Source organism: Arabidopsis lyrata (genome assembly GCF_000004255.2).
Source record: "Arabidopsis lyrata subsp. lyrata unplaced genomic scaffold ARALYscaffold_2, whole genome shotgun sequence".
Classification (NCBI taxonomy): domain Eukaryota; kingdom Viridiplantae; phylum Streptophyta; class Magnoliopsida; order Brassicales; family Brassicaceae; genus Arabidopsis; species Arabidopsis lyrata.
This window is the reverse complement of record NW_003302554.1, coordinates 17,229,613-17,251,709: the sequence shown is the minus strand read 5'-3', so window position 1 is coordinate 17,251,709 and position 22,097 is coordinate 17,229,613. Positions and strand designations below refer to the sequence as shown.

At 34.9% G+C, this 22,097-nt stretch overlaps 4 protein-coding genes across 5 annotated transcripts; all 4 read right to left on the bottom strand.

Annotated features, from left to right (window-relative positions):
• Positions 1–6,641: 6,641 nt before the first annotated feature.
• LOC9323712 lies at positions 6,642–8,310 on the bottom strand. Its single transcript, XM_021009940.1, has 4 exons — positions 7,966–8,310; positions 7,656–7,868; positions 7,340–7,555; positions 6,642–7,238 (listed from the first exon to the last, which is right to left on the bottom strand). Exons 1-4 carry the CDS (start codon positions 7,966–7,968, stop codon positions 6,930–6,932), a joined length of 741 nt encoding a protein of 246 aa, XP_020865599.1. The 5' UTR covers positions 7,969–8,310; the 3' UTR covers positions 6,642–6,929.
• Positions 8,311–10,191: 1,881 nt separating this feature from the next.
• Positions 10,192–15,028, bottom strand: LOC9323711 (squamosa promoter-binding-like protein 16). 2 transcript variants are annotated; one of them, XM_002887601.2, is made up of 11 exons: positions 14,735–15,028; positions 14,039–14,608; positions 13,755–13,951; positions 12,845–13,665; positions 12,681–12,755; positions 12,481–12,588; positions 12,269–12,380; positions 12,045–12,180; positions 11,819–11,963; positions 11,145–11,726; positions 10,192–11,060 (listed from the first exon to the last, which is right to left on the bottom strand). In XM_002887601.2, exons 2-11 carry the CDS (start codon positions 14,557–14,559, stop codon positions 10,653–10,655), a joined length of 3,105 nt encoding a protein of 1,034 aa, XP_002887647.1. In that variant the 5' UTR covers positions 14,560–14,608; positions 14,735–15,028; the 3' UTR covers positions 10,192–10,652. The 2 variants fall into 2 exon arrangements, with proteins under 2 accessions (XP_002887647.1, XP_020890348.1); XM_021034689.1 differs by lacking the exon at positions 12,481–12,588.
• Positions 15,029–19,104: 4,076 nt separating this feature from the next.
• On the bottom strand, positions 19,105–20,930 carry LOC9323710 (chlorophyll a-b binding protein of LHCII type 1). The gene is made up of 6 exons (XM_021035907.1): positions 20,666–20,930; positions 20,420–20,586; positions 20,098–20,244; positions 19,830–19,962; positions 19,641–19,733; positions 19,105–19,559 (listed from the first exon to the last, which is right to left on the bottom strand). Exons 1-6 carry the CDS (start codon positions 20,816–20,818, stop codon positions 19,260–19,262), a joined length of 993 nt encoding a protein of 330 aa, XP_020891566.1. The 5' UTR covers positions 20,819–20,930; the 3' UTR covers positions 19,105–19,259.
• Positions 20,931–21,079: 149 nt separating this feature from the next.
• On the bottom strand, positions 21,080–21,661 carry LOC9325155 (calvin cycle protein CP12-3, chloroplastic). Its single transcript, XM_002887599.2, has one exon. It carries the CDS (start codon positions 21,637–21,639, stop codon positions 21,232–21,234), a length of 408 nt encoding a protein of 135 aa, XP_002887645.1. The 5' UTR covers positions 21,640–21,661; the 3' UTR covers positions 21,080–21,231.
• Between the last annotated feature and the right edge of the window lie 436 nt (positions 21,662–22,097).

Genomic DNA, 22,097 nt, shown 5'->3' with positions numbered 1-22,097 from the left:
TATCACACACCCATAGTAAAAGTGTGAATACAATTCAATATGGTTGCTTTAGATGAATGTATTGTATAGTTGTATCATACGTAGATGTGCGTATATATTGAGATAGCCTTTCTTATCCATCTATCTACTATGCAACATTGACCTAAAGTAGTATATTAAATTGTCAACTTTGCCCAACTACTAGAAGATACGCAAATAGTATAAATTTTCAAAATAAAATCTTTACGTTCATTGTATAAGATACATTAGATTGACCTGAATTTGTAAATCCATTTTCGTGAATATGGAAATTATTTCCGAAATTAAAGAGGATATATGTTTGACTTCAAATATGTCACGGTTTTAGGTAGCAAACGTTTTGGGAAATTTAACAGATTCCATGTTCCGTACGAGTGAAGATATGTCAGCAATGACGTGGCGTCGAAGCTCTCAGCCGTAACACGTGACTCAAAGTTAGCGATAGGGAGACCAAACAAAGACAATAAGTATATAAGCGTGGGGAATAAGGAAACCGCAGCTACCTTTTTTTCTTTCTTTTTCTTTTTTTAATGTGAAAGACCACAGCAACTTGTATTTGACTCTCATGTCTCATCATCATGGAACTATTTTGATACCCAAAAAAATATCATGCAACTATTTTGATAAATAGCATGTTCGTTTCATCGCCGCAGCTACCTGCAGCCGTGGCAGATGCAAGTATCCATTTTCGTTTCGTTGTCGCAGGTCTCGTCGCAGCTACCCGCGGCCGCGGCAGATGCAAGTATCCATATTCGTTTCGTTGCCGCAGGTAAAATTTTGGACGCTATCTAATTTTAACGTCAAACGATTAAACAATTGCGATCTGCGGCTGCGGCTGCGGCGACAAAACGAACAACAACCTGCGGTAGTGTTGCCACCGCTGCTGCTGCAGCCGTAGCCACTGCCGCCAGCGGCGACGAAAGGAACAGACTAAAAGTAACGAGAAAAAACAAATCCAATACCTCTAGTGGTACAAAGAAACGCAAATGATCAAATCAATAACTTTATGTATAAATAAATGCTATTTTCAAAGATGTGTGTTTCCTAGTACAGTCGTAATGATTTTTAATATTAAAAAAAAATGTTTTTGATTTTGAGAAATACATATGAGTCGAATTTACAGAACAGTCGATCTTATGGAACGTTGTCTTTCACATTTCATGTATAGTACATTAGTACTAATGAACAACTTGTAAAACTGTAAAATGCTTTCACTTATCTTATTTTCCTTAAGCCTTGGACTTTTACCTTATTTTCACTTACCGTAACATTTTTGGTATATTAAATATTTTTGTTCAACAAATTTCGCATAATTACAAAAAAATAATTTATATGAAACATATATATACTTATGAAGTTATGATTCTAAGATCATCCAATCACGGGAAACAACTCAACTGCAATTAACTTTACCAATGTAGTTCTTATTTAAAAATATCACCTTACTCATGCTGGCTTGAATATGAATAGAAAGGGCGTTTTAGTGGAAAATGTCCTTTATTAAACTTCATTGTGCCATTGTGGAGATTATAATTTGAATAAAAAGTCTATGTAACATTAATCATTATATAATCATAGGTGTTCTGTCACTTATCTGTCATAACAATACTTGATGTGCAACTAAGTACTAACACTATACATGTGTTTGGATTAGATTAACTATGTACTTTTGACATTTGTATTTTAAATATGCTTCTCAATATCCGCTAAAAGAAAATAATACATTTGAATTGATTAAACAACTTAATCATTGCATCTTTTTTATAGTTTCTTCGTACTAAAACAAAAAGGGAATTGGTAAACTATTCAAAACAAATTAAAACTATATACACGATCGTATCCAAATTCAATAATGTTAATAAAGTCCGAAGCTTAATGCTAGGGAACACCGTACGCATTTAATTATTACATCGAACCGAGTAAAGTCGAACAAGGTCGCAGGCCATGCAGAAAGAAAGAAGGATTCACGTGTTCAGCCGTTGACTTTGTAGCTAATACTACGTACTAACCAACTACATTAGTAGTACTATTTAATATCCCAATTACAAAAATACTCGAATATGTAATCCAATTCAAAAGATTTTCCAGAGTTTTAGGCAAAACTATTCTTGTTGGACTATTGTAACTGTTAGAATCTAATTTTATTGATTGGTGACGAGACTACTTGTGATATCATAAAAAGTTCATAAAAAGTCTTCATTGATTTATCAAGTTGATGGTAAATACATTATTTTTTTTGTCATTTACTTGAAGATATCTTTAAATCTCGGTAATGGCAGCTTGGCAGCTGAACGCGTAATTTGTCATGTAATTACGAGAGTAACTTCAGAGAATTCCGTTAAAAAGACGTTTTGTTTGCAGAGTCAATTCCAACTTGACAATTTCCACAAGTCTAATGGTCGATCAACTAAGAAGTTAATTACTTCTTTGTTTTCGTTTTAAGATTCTTTTGAAAACTAGATAGATAAATGCTTTATATATACATAAATAATTTAAGTATAAAATGTTTACAAACTAATTAAAAAGACATTTAAATATGTTTATACGTGTGCGTATTGTCAGAACGGTCACGCTATCACGTTGCTAAGTTTTTTAAAACTTGTGTAAAAACATATTACATCCTATTGGATATTATTTCAGATGTGTTAGGTCAGAACAAATATTAACTAAAGTTGTTCATGATATTTTGTCCTATGCGCAGGTGACGATGCTCACATGATTAATTATCTGGAAGAATCGGAATTTATTTAGTAACCACTTAAAATGTACCATGATCCAGAAAGAATAGCTAGCTACCAAAAATAGTATCTAAGCCGTTTTGTTTAGATAAGCTCCTTGCACGTCTGCTTTTGTTCCTTGCCAGAAATTTTCCTAATTTTTGGTTATATCTAATATCTAATATAACGTGGTCGTCGTGTTCACATCAACTTTCTATACTCTTAAATCTTAATTATATATCTCAACCCTGAGTTCGATCCTCTCTGGAAACAAAAACACATTTGTTTGGGAAGTCTGTCAGTTAGACCTTGGCCCAATTGATTTATAGGCCCAACTGGTTTAACTGGTAGTCAGAAATGCAGGCGGCATGACTACCTTCTGGCATTAGTCGGAAGACACTCCAAACTCGGATCAGGCAGTGTGGTAGCCCAATTCTGGATCTCATGGCCCGTTCGACCCGAGTCTGCTCGAAGCTCATGGTATCCGTTGAATCGTTGAACCGTTGAACCGCAGGAGTAGCTCACTCTGTAGCACTTCGGTGCGTTCCTATCGGGGCTGACCGAATCAGCCGATAGGGTTTATCAAAAAAAAAAAATCTTAATTATATATCTTTATTGTAAGCCTTAATTGAAACAATTATAATAAAACTTTTGAGACAAAAAAAAAAAAAATTGAAACAATTATAGGCGCTGCCTAAAAGGACTATATTGGGCCATGAAATAAATGGCAGGGAACTGGATCATACTTTGTTATCATCAGTACAGGCTTAAAACGCTATTTTCCTTTTTAACTAGCTTGTGGGCTTTATTATATGACCTGCAAATTTGAAAATTGCTCTTATCAGGCTCTCAAGTCTCAGTCATCGTATTAAAGAGCTTGAGCTTTTTTGTTGTCACGAAACAAATTCTCAAAGGTTGGAGGAGTGGAGGAGCCATCAAGTGGCTGAGAACAGCAAAAGTGAGCTATGGTGTCCCAAAAATCTTGCTATATATCAAAATCCATCTTGTTGAGATCAAGTTGAATCGATATGTTAACTCGAATCTGAGCAATTTCAATATTGCTAGATTTTGCTTTACTGCCATATAAGATTATGAAACTCTGTGGAAAATTCGATTGATGAGGCAATTCTTATATAGGTATACAAGAGAAGTAGCCTTCAAATATATCCTTACACATTTTATATAACCTACTTTACTAACATTTCTTCCGCTTACATTTTGTTTTAAAAAGCTTTTAAAGTTTAAACGTTGAATCTTTTTTTTTATATTTGATGTTCAACTAAGACATTTGTCTATAAATATAATATAATTAACTTTTGAAAATAATTTGTTTTTTTTTGTTGGCATAGAATTATGCCATTGTTAATTATACATTTTTCAACAACTTTCGCGTATCTTACATCATATTCAAATTCAGATAATAAATAATTTGATAACATAAACAACTAAGTTACATACCTTAGTCGAATATATTATTTGTATTTTATCTTATAAAGTAACATACTAGTATATGTTTTCTTCGTTATGAGGTTATTTATCCCAATCGTAAAAGTCATCTCTTCCAGTTTCATATCCTTTCCACCATCTTGTACGGATCATAGGTTTTTCTCTTCCACCATCTCCAAGGACTGACCACTTACAATAATCACAATGGTCTCTCCGATCTTTAAATATAGTAAACCAATGATCACCACCTCCCTTCCATGTTATATGGCAACGGAATTTTGTAGTGCCTTTCCAATTTACCTTAAATCTGAAAGACCAAATATGAAAGAAACGGATATGTTGCAACCCTAAGTCATCATACCACGAACCATATTTTCAAAACTTATATATACAGCAAAACTGAAACTACATAAAAAGCATATTTCAGTCCCTTATAACCCCCAATATATACTTCATCAGTTCTTTTATAAGTGATGTTTTAGCAGAATTATGCACATCGATTAAGAAATCATTTAATTTTTGTTTATTTCTAAACTAAAACATCATTTATTATCTAATCAACCAATAAAAAAACAATTTACAGAATATAAATCGTCAAAACCAATAAAAAGTGATTAATTTTGTATTGAAAACTGAAAACATCATCTATTTAAGAACAAAATTAGAAGCTTAAAATATCACTTATTAATGAACGGAGGGAGTATATTTTATGAATAAAGAAACATGTATGTATGCTTTCTAATTCTCTAATATATATCCATATATTAGACTTATCATTTATGTCGTGTTCAAAAAAAAAAAAAAAAAAAACTTATCATTTATGTTCTCTTCATTCATCCGTTGCATGTTTCCCTGATTCCCCATATGATTCCCTATATGATTTATGCATTTATATATAATACTCTAAATTATATTTGTTCAATAAAAAGGTATTTTTGGTTTTAGTTTATCTAATTATTTAATTTCTTAGAACTTCTTCTGGAATTTCTTAACTATGTCTTTTTTTTTTTCAAAACGTCAATATTTTATAATGTTACATTTCGTTAAGACGAGAATGATGGTACAATATATATATTTTTGAATTACAATGAAAATAAATAGTCGTTGTATTGCTTATGGAATTTACACTGTATTTAAATCCAGATAACATAAATCACTGTATTTGATTTTACACGGCAACAATAATAACATAAATCACTAAATTACAAACCTTAGTCGAACGATATTGTTTTCAGTCGATCGATTAGAAGGTCGCATAGTAATTTATGTTTTATTTATTTTGAATCTATTTGTCCCAATCGAAAAAAACTTCATATTCAAGTTCTTCATCTTTCCACCATCTTTGACAAATCATAGATTTTTCTTTTCCACCATCTCCCAAGACTCGCCAGATACACAAATCACAATGGTCTCTCCGATCTTTAAATATAGTAAACCAATGATCATTACCTCCCCTCCATGTAAAATGACAACGGAATTTTGTAGTGCGCGCTTTTCCAATTTACTCTAAATTTGAAATACCAAGAACGAGAGAAACGGATATGTTGTAACCCCTAATCATCTTCTGAGGAACTGCAATGTACATTCAAAATTTCTGCGTTTCTTACTAAATCAATGATCATCACAGTTTTTTTCTCAAAAGGTAACAATTGTCTTGCTCTCGCACTTGATTCTTCTGATGTAGCATATGAGGAAACTAACAATGATAACATTGATATATAGAGAATAAAACTGTAAATCAACAATTTTTTGCACGGAAGATTACATGAAAAATCCATGGTTCTTAATCCCCTAGAATATGAGATTTGATAGAAAGCTAAATGAAAACTATACCGAAAAACTAGAATACAACTAACACAGATCATACAATTTAACATCAAAACACCACTAAGCTGAAACAACCACCCAAAAAATATGAAGATGCATGAGCATCCAAATGCCAAAAGTTATTAGGATTTAGCGAAGTATTGTTTCGAAGAGAAAAATTTCCTAATCCACGAGTTAAAAATACTTGATTAACCAATTTAGGGAAACGAAGTATTTGAACTGTTGTTAACAATCGATTTCTAATGAGATAAGCTTCTTTTGCGCCGAAGCTCCTTATCTTGAAATAGACCCATAATTTTTTCGCCCCACCTTATCACCAATGTTTATGTGTTCTGACAATACTAATACTGATACATAATCGAATTCTGACAATAATACAAATCTACTAAATAACAAATCTTGATCCACGGTTTATTATTTTAAATCTTCTTCGTCTGTATCATTCTCATTGACCATATATAAATTGCTAGAAATATATTACTAAACATAAATTAGATGATGAAATACATCAACGAATACTAATGCAAATAACTATGATAAACAGTTGTTAGAACTTTAGTTTTTTTTTTTTTTTTTTTTGGTAAAATAGAACTTTAGTTAACAATCCTAGTTATCATATTTGCCATTTTATCGTGACGATAATACACAGTATACGATTGCAAAACAAGTTGAAACAACTTACATCCTTCGAACGTATATTTACAACAAAAAACTATATGAAAACATATTTCACTCTACAGTATATACCTAATTTCTATATGTATATTTAAAAAAAAAAACAAATACCTGTATATATGTGTTCAAAAGGTTAAAACCCAATATATACTAACCATTTACAACATAATGACCGCATCTTCTTCTAATATTTATAGGCATTTTCTATACTATATATAATAATTAGCTTCCGTTAGTATATTAATTCTATAAAGGAGCACGGTGTGGGATGCCCTTCCGTCTGCTTGAATTCCGGTGATTATATATCGGCGGCGTCCCCGGAGAAAGATTAAAACCGCTCTCATCACCGGAGCTCGAGGAGCGTTGATCTCCTGACAAGTAATCACATTTAACGGTGGAGATGGAAAGACCACTCATCAGACGGTTGAAAGCAGACGTCTTCCGTATCTTAGTTGGTGTGGTCGCTTCATCAGATTCCCACTCACCTTCGTACTCTCTTCCATGCTTCCCTCTCAAAGAGAAGGTTAGACTTGGTTCACGCTTCATTCCTCCAAGCTGACCATACAAAAGGGCAATACGGTCATTTCAACAACAACAACAACAACAAACAGAGCAAATTCAGAGTTTCATTGAAAACAGAGAGAAGAAGAGTTTACTTTGCAACCGAGAGAGCAAAAACGGAAAGAATCAAGAAGGCTTCTGCAACAGATTTCACAAGTATTGGTGACTCCTTTCCCGATTCTTGGCTGAGGGCGTTCGTTCAAGAACACGATTCTTGCGCTGTTGATTATATATGTCTGAACACAAGATATGTCTATGAACTTCTGAATCTCGTTTACTCTCACAACGTTGTGGTACGATGATCTCCGTATCTGAAAGAAATGAAAATCCCATTTCCTTAACTCCGCTCTGTGAATTGGTGAGAGGAAAAGACAAAAAAAAAAATGATTTGAAGTTGATGAAAGAACGAACCTGAACGACACGATGGTTTCTGTGATTGAGCAAACAGTAAGAGCAAAAGGCATGGGAATTGCAGTCAAGACAGAACATGTTGCATTCGCTTTTGTTGGAAGAAGCGTGGATCGAACATGGGACGAAGTAGTTTGCTCTTAGCATTGGGATTAGCCATGGTGGAGGACTTAGATTGTTGTAGTTATCTTCTTCTGCTCTCATCATCATCGGTACCTGGAAGATTTTTAGACCAAATACCAAAGGTTAAATATAAGAATCTGCAGAGTTACTTGAAAGAGTAAGTAAGAAGGAGAATCAATCAATCAATCACCATAGTTATTGTGAGTTTTGATAGCCAGCTTCAACAGTGAAGAAGAGGAAGATTTGATTGAAAAGACTGAGAGAAAGAGAAGAGAGGATTTGAGTTTAGTGGAGGAGGCGGCGGCTATAGATAGCTGAACAAGGAGAAATTGAGGTTTTTCTTGTTTTTGAAGTCGGTCACGATAATTACCATAGGTTTTATAATTTCACATGAAAATCATTTAATATCCATCCCCTTTAAAAACTGTTTTTATATGGTTTCCTTTAATTACTTTATTTAGCTAAAATAAGTGTCTCTAATTTTGCTTTAAGAACATGAGCGACACACGTATATTTTTGTGCACATGTGTGGGTCTCTAGAGACTAGAACTAGAAGTAAAGGAACTTAATAAAAAAAGGTTGTACTATTGATAATTTTGAATCATTATCGCTCACAAATGATAATAAATCATTTTATTTCGTGGTCCGCGACAAAATATCAAATTAGCCGACTTATTTATTAGGACCTACATCATTCCCAACGTAGGAAGATATTTTTTCTACCAAATTTGATTGTCTTAATATCTTAATATGCAATAATTCCTTATATTTTATCCATTATGTTTGTGATAGATAATGATAATCACATGTAACATATTGCACGAATTATTGAAAGGGCACGCCATACAAGAGAACTCTCGAGTGTGGATGCTAAATTAGCTAATACTCCCTCTGTTTCATAATATAAATCGTTTTGGAGAAAATTTTTTGTTTTATAATATAAATCGTTTTTAAGTTTTTATGCATTTTATATATTACTTTAATATTTTATAATTATTTTTATTATATAGTCTCTTTTATGATTGACTGAACTTTTTAAAAGTAGATCTTATTAATCTGCGTTTTTAAAATTAAAACGATTTATATTATGAAAAGGAGAAAGTATAAAATAATTTTAATTTTTATACCTTCAAAAAACAAAGAGAAGATTATGGTCAAAATTAGAAACACGTGGCTAGAGCTGAAGAGCTAGAGAGATGGACGGACACGAGAGGAGACAGAACCGAATTGGAGATTCTGGTCTGAGCCGTTGGATTAAAAAGACAACCTTTTATAATGTAACGTGGCTCACGCTTTTGGCCTTTTGTAGTTCACCCACATGACCAGTCCTAGACCGTCGGATGAAGAACTTGAGTGGGCCGTACATAAGCCACTTCTTGAAATCGTAAGGTCCCAAAGCGTCTGTTACGTGCCAAAGAGTTCTTATCATCTGGTGACTGCTTTTTGCTGAAAGAAAGTGCTTAAACTAGTTTCAGGATTGTGTGTTAAGTCATAACTACGAATATCTGTGCAAACCTGTACGGCTTATGAAAACTGTTCACATATGATTTCATTATCTGCTCAAACTGTTAGAAGCGTTAGCACATATGTCGACTGATATATTTAAATAGTAACGTTTTAAAAGATATTTTTACTAGTGGAGTAGTTCAATTTTATCATCAGTTGACAAAAGAAACTATATACTATTATCACAGTTAAATCCATCTGAATATTCATACTTGATAGCTTACTGGGGCTGGTAACGAATTTATGATCTTATAGCAAGATAGTTTCAAAAGATATGATCAAAAGAGTTTGCAATTAATTTGAGATTGCGTGAAATGTCGAAACTACGAGAAATAACTCGAAATAAATGTAGTTCTAGTCCCTACCCAAAAATTATGCAGCTAAAGTCTTTGTCTTCTACGTATTTTAGCCTGCTATCTTCTACATAAAAGTTTAAAGCAACAAGTCTTCCGGCCAAATCCAATGAAAAGTATTTTTAAGTATCTGATCTCTAGACCTGATATCATATTATATGGAATAATATATCTAAAGAGATAATAATAAAAAGAGAAGTGTGATCCACGTAATCAGATAGTAGCTATCTATAGAAAATTACACATAACAACTAATTGTTGGGAGAAAAGTCGACGAATCATCGTCTTCTATTCTGCGATCTTATCTAGTTCAACTACACACAAAAAGAGATTAGTTTTTGTTTGTATTCATAAAGTGAAAAAGATAGAAACTTTGAGACAATTGTGGGAAGAAGAAGGCGAAGATGGGGCAATGCACTGTCGACCGACCTCAACAATAGTACGGAGTAGTCAATAGCACGAGACTCACGTACTCACGTGACCGTGGTTGTTTTATTTTGTGAAGAATCATCTTCACTTTTTAACACGTCCCCTTAAAATGTTTAGCAAGTGGCTAATATATACCACTACTTTTACATAGCATTACGAGAAAAGGTATTAACATTACAATTTTACAACAATGTTCAGCTACGTCCACAACTCTACAGACACAATAAACCCCCAAGAGAAAACAGATTCAGTAAAACAGCCACAGCTTGTGTGTTGTTAAGAGAGATGCAAACTAAAAAACTGTAATTAAGAGACAAGGACTAATTCAAGAATAAAACATAATTAGCCAAATATATAAAAACTTGGGTGTTGTGTTGAAGCTACGTCTGCTCTGACCCGAACCAGTTTCTCTGTACTCTCTGGCTCACAAAAGACCAGTGAGTGATTCCATCTCTGCAATATCCAAATTCCACATGTCTTTCGGGTTTTCTCATTTTGCCTCCCATTCTCAGTTTCCTTCACCACACTTTTCTTTTTTTTTTTGGTGTCAAACCAAAAGAATTAACAACACTTAGTTATATAGCAAACCTTAGATTGAACCGTAATCAAGACCACCCCAACTGAAGTGAGAGCCTTGTCTGACGATTGGGAAAGCATGCATAAACACGCAGACGCAAACGCAGACTGTCGCAACAGCAAGCATCGAGTGGATGATCGGAGTTGGGAACAAACGACGTGAACTCGAAACCTTCTTCTGATACTTTAGAGCCACACTTGCACATGTGTTGCAAGATCTCTTTAGCTCTGAGCTTAGTCTCTTACTCAGACCAATCTGATCGATCCCATTTTCAATGTTCAGAGATATTTGACCGTTCCTTTTATCTGCAAGTTTACGAGTCACCAAGGTGTTGTAACTGTGGTTGTTTCTCATTGCAGCATACCTAAATGGAGTCTGCCCGGATGCATCAACTAGGGTATTCCAACAAGATAATCCAATCTGAAACAAAGTGAAAACTCTGGTTAGAGAAAAATAAAAATAAACAAGAGGCTAAGAAGTGGGTTCTAAATATAGAAACTGTACCTCTTGTGGATCATTAGTCAGTACATCAATCATATCATCAGAACCAGATGTGGAAGCAGCCAAATGCAAAGGTGTGATATCACCAGGTCCAGCGATATTAGGCAAGAAGATGAAGTTTTTAGTAGACGGATTAACGGAGTAATGAATCAGCGTTTCAGCCATTTTTGTATTTCTCCTTTTGACAGCGCGATTCAATAGCTGAGTCTCAGCCAGCATATCTAAGGACTCCTTGTTCATCAGACCATCTTTTCCCAAATTTCTCTCTACCATCATATCCAGGACAGTTCTTATGAGAGAACAGCAATCTCTTTCAACAGAGCATACAAGCAAAAATTTGAAGCGGGGAAGAGAAAAGTCAGATTCTCCATGAATATCGGATGTCCATTTCCTCTGAAATAGCCAACCGAGCTCATTCAAGAAGCAAATAACTTCTTCTCTTGATCTTGGACGATCTAAGTTCTGTGTCTGTTCCTCTATCACGTCTTTTGGATGAAACTCGTCTTCAAGGCAATTCAACTCTTTGCAAATCGTGGCATTGGCTATTATCAAAGGGAAATTGTCACCTCTGAATCCATTCTCCACCTGTTTTGACATAATAAGAACTCTTAAACTAACATCTTCCAAAAACCAGGATTTACTAAGAAACTAAAATTTGGTTATTTCTAAGTCCTTACCTCAATGAAACAGCGTCCTAGAGAAACAGGGCTTGCACTCTGGACTTTGAAACTACTAACGTTTAACTCATCAAATTTTGTTCGCCTATGTTCTGTTCCAGTTACCTCTATTGACGTGTAGTTACCCATATGTGCGCAACGAAGTCTGCAGTATGACCAAAGAGCTTAGAAGAAAAAGACAAAAAGATGAGAAAAATAGCTAAATTTCTAGACAAAAATTGTTTACCTAATTCCGTCATTGGTCAAGTTTCTACCCCTTACTATCAAAGCTGTTTCTTCACCGGCTACAACAGCCAACGGCGACACCGTGATCAGTTCTGGTGAATTCAAAGTTCTCCAAGATTTGCTCAGACGAATTCTACCTTTGATATTGCATAGAAATGACTAAGTTATTATCTTGCAGACCATACGCACCAACAGACACAGAAGTACCAGCTTATGAGCACTTACCGTGTTTGTGTGATGCGAGCTGTCTGCCTGTATTGACCAAAAATCTTGTATTCCTCCAAAAATCTGAATCTTGAACCAAAGAACTAACCCGTTGCAGTAAATTTTCCTCGAGCTGAAAAAGGAGACATATAAACCCATCAGCTCCGTAGGATGCTTAAAGCAAATTCATATAGTGTTAACCAGTCATTCAACCATTCAGTAAATTCACCCACTTGTTCCCAAGCAGAAGCTGACATTGCCACATAGACAGATAAGATAACACAACCAGGCCTGATATAACTCTCCATTTCTGATGGAAAGCTAGAAAGCCATCTATAAATCTAAAATTAAGAATTGACCACTGTTAGAACTTAAGGATAACAACCAATATTTTTCGTTTCAAGGAAGTCAGAATATGCCCCAGAAGTATCACCTCGGTTCGCAATGTGCCAGGGAGCTGACTAGGATCTTTTTCAAATAGTTTGAAAATGATCTTTCCGGTGCGGTCCTGTTTACAAACCCATAAAAGTGGGCTTTAGAACTGCTTTGCTAAGACCTTGAATTTAGTTTACAAATAGAATATGGGTAGCTGCGTACCTGAGCATCAGAGTTTAAGCTAGGAGGAGAATAATCCGAACCAGATGAAGCATAACCAGATTGATGCCTAGAAACATTGGAATTAGGATTTGCAGTAGCTCCTCTGTTTGATGCACCAAAGAGCTCTAGGGGCAAACAACTGGTCCTGGGGATGGGACTAGTGTTTTTGTAATTGTTAGACCTCCTGGTTCCAGGAGAAGTATGCAAAGGGAACAACTCTTGCACGACCGGAGACGATGATGGAGATCTATCCTCAACAGGGTTACTGCTCGCAGAAGAATAATACTTTGTTGAAGATGCAACTGTTGGTTGACTCTCATCCTCTGGTGAAGAGGTGAATAGTTGTAAAGATAAGCTAGATCTCGTGTCCTGACCGCGTGAATCTGAATCCTGAGAAGGAGAATGTTTACTGCTACTTGTCCTCTCTCCTCTCCCAAAAGAAGGAAACTCCAAAGTTCTCTTTTCTACATTGGTTGTAACGCCGTGGTCAGAAGAAGTTAACTTAGTACTATCATTGTTTTCTTTGTTACCAAACCCTCCTTGAGATAAAAAAGCTATGGCCTCGGGAGCAGATGAACCTAAAGTTGCCGAGAGAGCAGCAAGTAAGTCCATGGTAGATGGAGAAGAAGCTCCATTCATACTATTTTGAGGGTTCATCGCGGAAGGTTGATCCGGATTTTCCCTGGCTAAAATTCCGATATTGTTCAACTTTGAGGCAAGATCCATAGGCAAAGGTAAAGCCTTGATCTTGTTAAGTATCTGAAGAAGCTGCTCTCTTTGAGGCACTCCCGGAGACCCATTAGTAATAGCCTCGTTCTTACCTGCAGACCACAGACCAGGAATTTTGTTTTAAACCATGATTATCCAAAACAGAGCTACCAGAGAGGAGAATAATGCAGAGCATAAGTACCTTGTGCACAAACTAAAGCCGTTAACAAAGCCATAACATCCATATTAGCGTTATTAGAAGTATTATCACGATTCTCGAGAGCTACAACCTGAGACGTAATCACATCGGGCAGCGTTTTTCTCCTCCGCCTGTTATGGCCATCCAATCTACGCCTACAACTTCTCTTCCCCTCATCAAACTCAGAAAGCAGATGAAACCTAACAACCAAAAAGTTCCAATCTTTAAAAAACCGAATACAAAAAACGAAGATGGACTAAGAACAAAAGAATCAGATTCTCTTTAACCTGCTACACTGTTGGCAAAACCTCTGCATCTGTTTCCCAACAAGAGCTTTAGTAGCTTTGCTATGAACCTCACATACTTTATGTCTTCTATGATAATCCTTAGCAATTGATAAATCTTCCTTACAATTATCAACCTGACACTTAGGATAGTTTCCTCCTCCTCCTCCGCCGCCACTTCCCGTAGATCCCGACCTAACCTTCTTACTAGGTCTGGTTAAATCCACCGGCGTGTCTTCCAAATCATTAAAACCACTAGGTAGATTCAAATCAAGGCCTCTTTCTTCTCCTTTATAACTCAAACCACCGTTGTTATTGTTACCACCAAGCTGGAGAGTCTCTCCTTGAAGTTCTATAGCTTCAAATCTCTGACTATCCCACTTCCACTTGTTGATATGCCAATCATCCTCCCTCGGTAGCTGAGATGACACAATCCAGTGTGGTTGTGAATAAAGTTCGCGTTTTTTCCTCATAGGATGGTGAACTGGAATCGGAGCAGCAACTTGAGGACCTACCTCACCCATTTCTCTACTCTCTCAAAAAAAATCAACTATTTTTCTTCACCTTCATTAACTACAAAATTCAACACAAGAAATTTAGAGACTTGAAAAGAAATTGAGATAATTTCGTTATCCAAAAATAGAAGAGAGAGAGAGAGAGATCAGAAGAACATAAGGGAGAAATGAATCGACTCTGTACCTTAGCATAACTCTGCTTAATCGAACTAGTTTTACACGAATTCCGATTTTTGGAATTCCCAGCTTCAAGCATAAACCCACTTTTTTCGAATCGAGTCGAAAGTCAGAGACTTTATTCAGATTTAAGCAACTTCCAAAATCGAATCTTTGGCTTTTTCCGAGATTTTACACTGAAAAATCGATCTGGAATCGAGGGTGTTTCTTCTTCTTCTCTATTGCTCTTCTTCTTTTTCCCTCTCAATTTTTGATCTTTCTCTTTGTTCGTCTTCTTCTTCGTCTTTTTTGTTCTCTTGTCTTCATCACTCGTAATTCTTATTTTTGTTCGGTGGTGGCACAAATTGTAAATTCGAAAAGATTAAGGGTCTTTTCTGTAATATTTACTTATTTAGGCCTCCCATATGAGAGAAAAAAAGATGAAGGATCCAAGATATACATACTTCATTTTACATTGAAAGAAAATAAATCAATTATCATAGAAAATAATGCAAATTTGTATTATTATCTCACTACATTTTATTTGCTGTATTCACCATTTCATATGAAACATTGAGGATAATATTAATCTCTTTTTCTTTCTTGCTTGTAAAGGATATCATTAATATCTCTATTCGTCAACATTTGATATCGTTGATAAATAAATAAAATATTTATTTCTATTGACCTTTAACTTGATTTCAATATAAGGAATACAATGTATTATCGTGTTGACTATCATATGTTCAAATTGAGAATTCCACCCAAGTATGTATAATGTATTCATTTTCGTTTTTACGTGTAGAAGAAAAAGTTGAGCGATATTTTAAATGCTTTGTTCTCTTATAAATAGTAAGAATTTTATAGAGTTGTATTACGTTCAACAATGTCATATTCCTCTTTTGATTTGACCGTGCCCTTATCAAACTTGGTAGAAACAAATTTACTAAAACAATACTTGTTGATAATTTGGACCAGAAAATGTATTTTGATATCGACAAATTATAGGTAAACGAAATGTCAAAAGAATAAAAACAAAATCACACAAAGTCGAGCTCTATTCGGTAACATAAATCACGCTATATTATGAGCTTGTATAAATTAACTTGGAAAACTAGTTCTCTTCGTAAACACTTGTTTTTATTTACATCTACTAAATTTTCTAATCATTAAAAATTGGGGGTTTCACTTTAAAGATTTTTAAGCCTACCAAAAAAAAAAAAACACACTAGCCAAAAAGCGCGTCCGCGTTTGGAGGAAGTCGGCGTCGTAACGGAAGGTAAAAAAGAGCCTACCAGTTCTTTCCACCCAAAAACCTGTCGATGTCAAAAAGACATAATTACCCTTTTATTTCTAAAAATTGCCAACTAGGCCTCATGTGAAATTCAAAACAAGAAATCTCTCAGTGTACGGATTGATTTATGTCCGCGTATCAATTTTATTATTATTTTTCCTTAAATACTTAAATCTTTCTAAAATTGTGTATTTTTTTATGGAAGTATACACAAGATTTAGTGTGTGAATGAAATTAATATATGTACTTGTAAAAATAAAAGTTGGGATTGAAGGAGGAAACAGCTGTATAATATTGGTACGGAAAGTAGATTTCAATTTGATTGGGAGAATACTGACACCCATTCGCAAGAGGCTTCTTTGTACTTTCTTCTTCCTCTTCCTTTATTTCTTGTACTACACAAACTCTCTTTTCTCTTTTCTCAAAATTTTTAAAATCTTTTCTTCTAACCTTTTTGTTAACATTCACGATTAATTTAAAATATTATTTGTACGAAAGGCATTATGAAAAAGTCTGATTTTTCTCTATTAGTACAACCAATTTTTTTTAAAAAAAATTATTCAGTTAGGTTTTGAAACTTCTTACCAGTGTATTATTACATATAAAACAAATTAATAAATATCTATGGAATCGAGTTATTTTCACCGTTATGGCTTTGATTGGAAATTTTGCAAGTGTTGACGGGAGAACATGCACGTTAGTAATGGGCTCTGTTGACAACGATCATAAAACCAACAAACAAATAACAAATGGAAATGAGGAAATCTTAATCTAATTTTATTTGATGGTCGTGGTCGATGGTACATGACCGGTTTGGTAATGCCGGAAGAAGCTCTTCGTGATTAATTGTTTTGGAACGATAACGAATATTTTTGAGAGAAAATATGATTGATTGCTTTCGATTCCGATCTATATATTTAAAAAGATTTATGTTATTTTAGGGAGTTTTAGTTTTAGTGTTTGATTACGTAACGTGGAGAGAAGTTCTGTTTTGTTCCCTAATTACTAGTATTTTTATTAAAGTTTGTTTTCACATCACTACTCTCATCTATGGTTAGAAATTAAACCCCAAATATTTTCGTATCGTATAATTTATGTCTTTACTAACGAGCGTATTTAGTTTGTCGGCCGACACAATCTCTTGGCACCTATACATGAGGAAAACTGTTTTTGTTTCCATCGACATGCATAAATACATATCTCATGTCAAGTTATTCAATTAATTATCTGGATTATGGTTGTTGCAGAGAGCCAAGTAGTCAAATTAGTCTCTAAATAATAGCTCAAGTATATTGAAATATATTTTGAGTTCCTCAATATATATTTGCATATGCTATGGAATATTTTCATGTTAAGTGAGGTTGGAGTGCATAAGCATACACATAAAAAATTAAGTTATTTGGTCACTTGCTGAGCGTATCCCCCTCGAGTCACGGGAGAAGTCAGGTATCGTTTAAAATATCTCTTAAGAAATATTCGAAATTTATTAAAACACTACTACAAATATATTTCACAATCCACCGACGGAACAGATCTCATCGAAAATTTTGTATTGATTTGTAATCGTAAACGAATAGTTTGATCATATTCTACTTCCTTGGCATGGTCAAAACTTATTATCCAAGACACACATATGGAAAGAAAAATAAGCCTTTACGATAGAAAGATAGATATATTAGTCGGCTAATTAATTTCTAAAAACCTTCAAAAAGACCTTCAACATCTGTACAAGAATAAATTAATAGGATTGAAATTCTAAAAGAAAAATATCGTCAGTCTACTCACTCACAGTAGATATGACATAAGAAACAAAATAGTACAGATAAAAAGAATTAAATAATTATTATCGGAGTATAATCGTACGTAATAGTTGATATTTCTTATTGGCCTTTTAATAAAATTCAGATATTTAGAAAGAATACCGACAAATAACCGAACTTTAGTGGCTATTAATTTTGTTCTAATTATTTTATTCGAAATACTTAAAAAAATCGAAACACCTAAATATCTATTTTTTTTGACAAAAATATAATGACCAAAATATATTGCATCAAACGACCCATAATAAAAAAAATATCGGATTAGAAGTGGGAACAAAATGTATTGAGCATGTAAGTTTGTAGAAGATTTGACCAAACATTTTTTTGTTTTATCCGGATATCTATAGATATCGGTTCGGTTACAGAAATCCACCGAATTAATGTTAAAACTTAATTCGACATCTAGTGGATAATATTACTGAAATCTATTCGTATACTTAGTGGTATCTATAACTGAACCGAAACTCTCTTTTTTTTGTTCAGTTCTTCGGTTTCAGTTTTTATGTCCAGTTTCGATTTACCACATTTCTTCACTTTCAACTTACCATATTTCTTCGTACAATGAAGGTTTTTGAATTAATTAGGTAAAGTAACATTTACGTTTCACACTAAACACATTTAGCAATACTATCAAACTGTTTCGATATCCGGGATAAACCCCAAAATATAGTACATATATATATATATCTAACTTTTTAATTCACATATAGTACAAGTCTATAAGATCACATGTTCTAAATCACGAGGACACATCCAGTCGAGATCAGACTATAGTACTTTAGATGGTGACCATAATCAATAGTTATTTATTGTCTTTTAGAAAAATTACAAAACAATGGGCTATACAAACAGATTTACAAACTATGGGAGGCTAAAGATAATTAAAGCAAAATTTAGGTTTGAGAAAGAATAAAAACACACAAAGAAAGTACACCTAGACAATTTTGTTTTATTTTGAGCCTCCCCCCCAATTTAATAAGGCACACCATACCATAAATAAAACGTGTAGATAGTTATTTATAAACTTTTAATAACAAGTGATAACGATACGTTTCCATTCAAAAGAGGGAAAAAGAAATATCCGATTACACAATAATGAATTAATGATCACTCGTTTCACATCCACAAAAACTGGAACACGTATATCGTCGTTTGTGAACCATTTTCGTTGGTAATGGTTCCGAATAATAATACCTGAAATTCTTGTAACAACACGCTACACACATATTTTTTTGATCGTTTTCTTTTTTTTTTTCTCAAATTATTTTAGTTGCCAATTAAGTATTCCATATATATGAGTAGAAATAAATAAAAAATGTTTGTAAAGTAAAACAAATGTGAATACCTATTAGAACATTACTCTTAAAACAATGAATCACATGTGCTAAGTAACATATGGTATTAAACGTATTCACACATTGACATACTACATAGTCTCTTCATGTCTGAAGCATGGCAAGCAGATTGTTATGTAATGGATCAGAGACATGGTCAACAAGATTTTGTACAGGACCTTTTCCAGTGAAAGCAGCCTGTGCATAAAATCCAAGCCACGCCACCATCGCCAATCGTCCGTTTTTAATCTCTTTAACCTTAAGATCTTCAAAAGCTACGGGGTCTTCGGAGAGGTTCAAGGGATCAAAAAGCGTCCCTCCAGGATAGTTAATGTCTCCTGGCAAGTATATTCCCAGTGGCTCTAAGGCCTCAATGCCACAGTATCTTGCATATTCCGGTCCTACCTGTACACGAAAAAACGTTTTTGGTAAGAGAAATGTAAGATATGAACCAAGTGTTGAATTTGATGTCCTAAGGTATATTACCATCAAGAGTACTTGGCATATGGCAATTACAATGACACCTTGGCTTCCAGCTACGTGAAGCCCTGGAATGCCGAGGTAGTCCAACGTCTCTCCCTGGTGAAAATGAAAGCTTACACGATCATGCTACTGACACTAGTACTTTAATGGGAAACATGTTTGAAAAAAAGAGCTAAGTAATGAAGGAATTACCTGAAGCTTCGAGTAACCGACTCGCCACCATACGGGTTCAGCAAAATGGAAAGCTCCTGTGAGATCCAATACTTCTGGGATTAGAGCACCCAATGCTGCAAGCATGGCCCAACGAGCATGAAGTATTTCAAAGCTGCAAAACAAGCAGTATGACTAAACTACTAGTATTTACCAAAAACAAGAATGAGGAACAATCACAGTTAGCAAGAGGAAGGAGGACAGCTTCAAAGTTCAGAACAAGGTTAGAAATAGAAAGGAGAAGACTCACTTGAAGTACTTATCAAAGGTCAAACGATCCTTGCCAAGTCCTGCAATGTCAAATCCATAATCCCCTGGAAGTTCTCCTGTAAGGTATGGAGGATAGTCATATGGGATTGGACCAAACCAACGGGGACGTTCTTTTCCATACCACTTGCTGTACACTTACAGGAACAAACATGACACATGTTGTTGTTACAGTAAAATACCACTTTCGAAAGTGTCTATCAAATCATGGTTGCCTCAGAAGACTGAATTTCTTTTATCTACCATCATATCAAAAACATTGCCTTAAAGAAGAAAAAAACACTGATAAACTCAATCTTGATTACCTGTCGTTTCTAGCTTCCTGGGCTTTAGCCTTGAATCTTGAAGAATTCTCCACGGCTTCCTTCTTTTTCTCTTCCAATCTCCGCCGTAAAGATTCGCCTAGCGAGCTGTTTGCGATTGCTTTAACCGCCGTGAACGGAATCGCCGAGAAAACCAACACTCCGGCGAGCTAAAAGAAAACAGCAACAAAAGTTAATAAAAAAAACTGAGGATAAAACCAAAAAGATAATTTCGAATTCAACAAAAACCTCTTGCCACGAAGCTCTGCAAATCGAACGGGACCTTGTCACAGCGATTCTACTACGAGGAGGCTCCGGCACGTATATCCTCTGAAGAGAATGAAATGACGAATAACTTGAGGAAAGTGATGATGAAAGCTTCTCCTGAAACAACAGAGCCATGGAATTGCCTCACCGTGAAATCTTGATTTGGCTGTTTGTTTCACTCTAGAAGAAAGAAGCAGAGGTGATGAAGAAAGAAAGAAGCGGTCGCAAAATTTCCAAAAAATATAAAATTAAATGATTCATAAATTATTAAGACCAAATTTTCAACGTTACGGATCTGACCACGTGGCTTGGTATTTAAAAGCCCAATTACTTAATAGCCCAAGTCGCAATATCCATAAACGATCAAAACGATGCCGTTTCATTCCAGATACAAAACGCGCCGTTTCATTCCAAAGCATTCAAAACACAATCATGAACAACGTTTTTGGATGATTGAGAGATTTAATAATCATTAATCAGAATCTGTCTGTTCTAAGTCCTCTGGTTATTAGATTAGCTACAATCATTAAAAACACGAAATTCTAAAATTAGTCTTCGTAGATTCGACACTCGTCGGTCTCTGGATTCTCCTGGCAGAAACTTTCTAATGGATCCTGATTCAGTAGCTTCAGCTTGACCCTCAGATCTGCTCTGGCTTGACTCACCTCTTCAACTTCGTCCCACGCGACTCTACACTCCTCCGATCTCTCTTCCGCCTCGCAAACCTCCGTCGCTTCCTTCACTTTCTCCTCTATCATCTCCGATAGCTTCTCCTCCCTCATCTTCGTCCCCTTATACTTTGCCGTCGCCGTAGTCACCATCATCAGCCTAAATCGCTTCGGTACTGTTTCTCTTAGACGTAAAATCTCCGATCCAGTTGAGATTGTCCGACGCTCCCGGTGTGACGGAAGCAACACTCTCCCGTGCATCACCTTCGCTGTCGCCGACATCATCATCTTTGTGAATTTCGTTTTTCTTCTGTCTGGCTCAAAATCCCATTTATTTTAATTGGGCTGGTTAATTGATTATGGGTTAAATCACAAAGAGGCCCGCCAATCGTTATCGATCTATTTGCCACGTCATTTATTGATTTGTTTTCAGTTTTTTATTAATGCGGCATTATCCAAACTACACTCATCAAACATTTGACCTTTATTTTTTCTGTTCTTCTCGTAAGGTAGTTGAGATAAGCTGATAAGCACAAGGCAAAGCTGACCCCTTTTACCTACTCCTTTTGTTGTTCTAGGTGTTCACCAACTTTGATGTCCTTTGTTAACATCATAATGTTATGTTTCTATTATATACTCTCATCGTATATCAAAACTTATTGTTTTTGAGGTCTTATCACACTAGGCCTATATGAACAGAACAATAATAATAAAGCTTGTGTAACCTTTCTTTTGCCATCTTAATG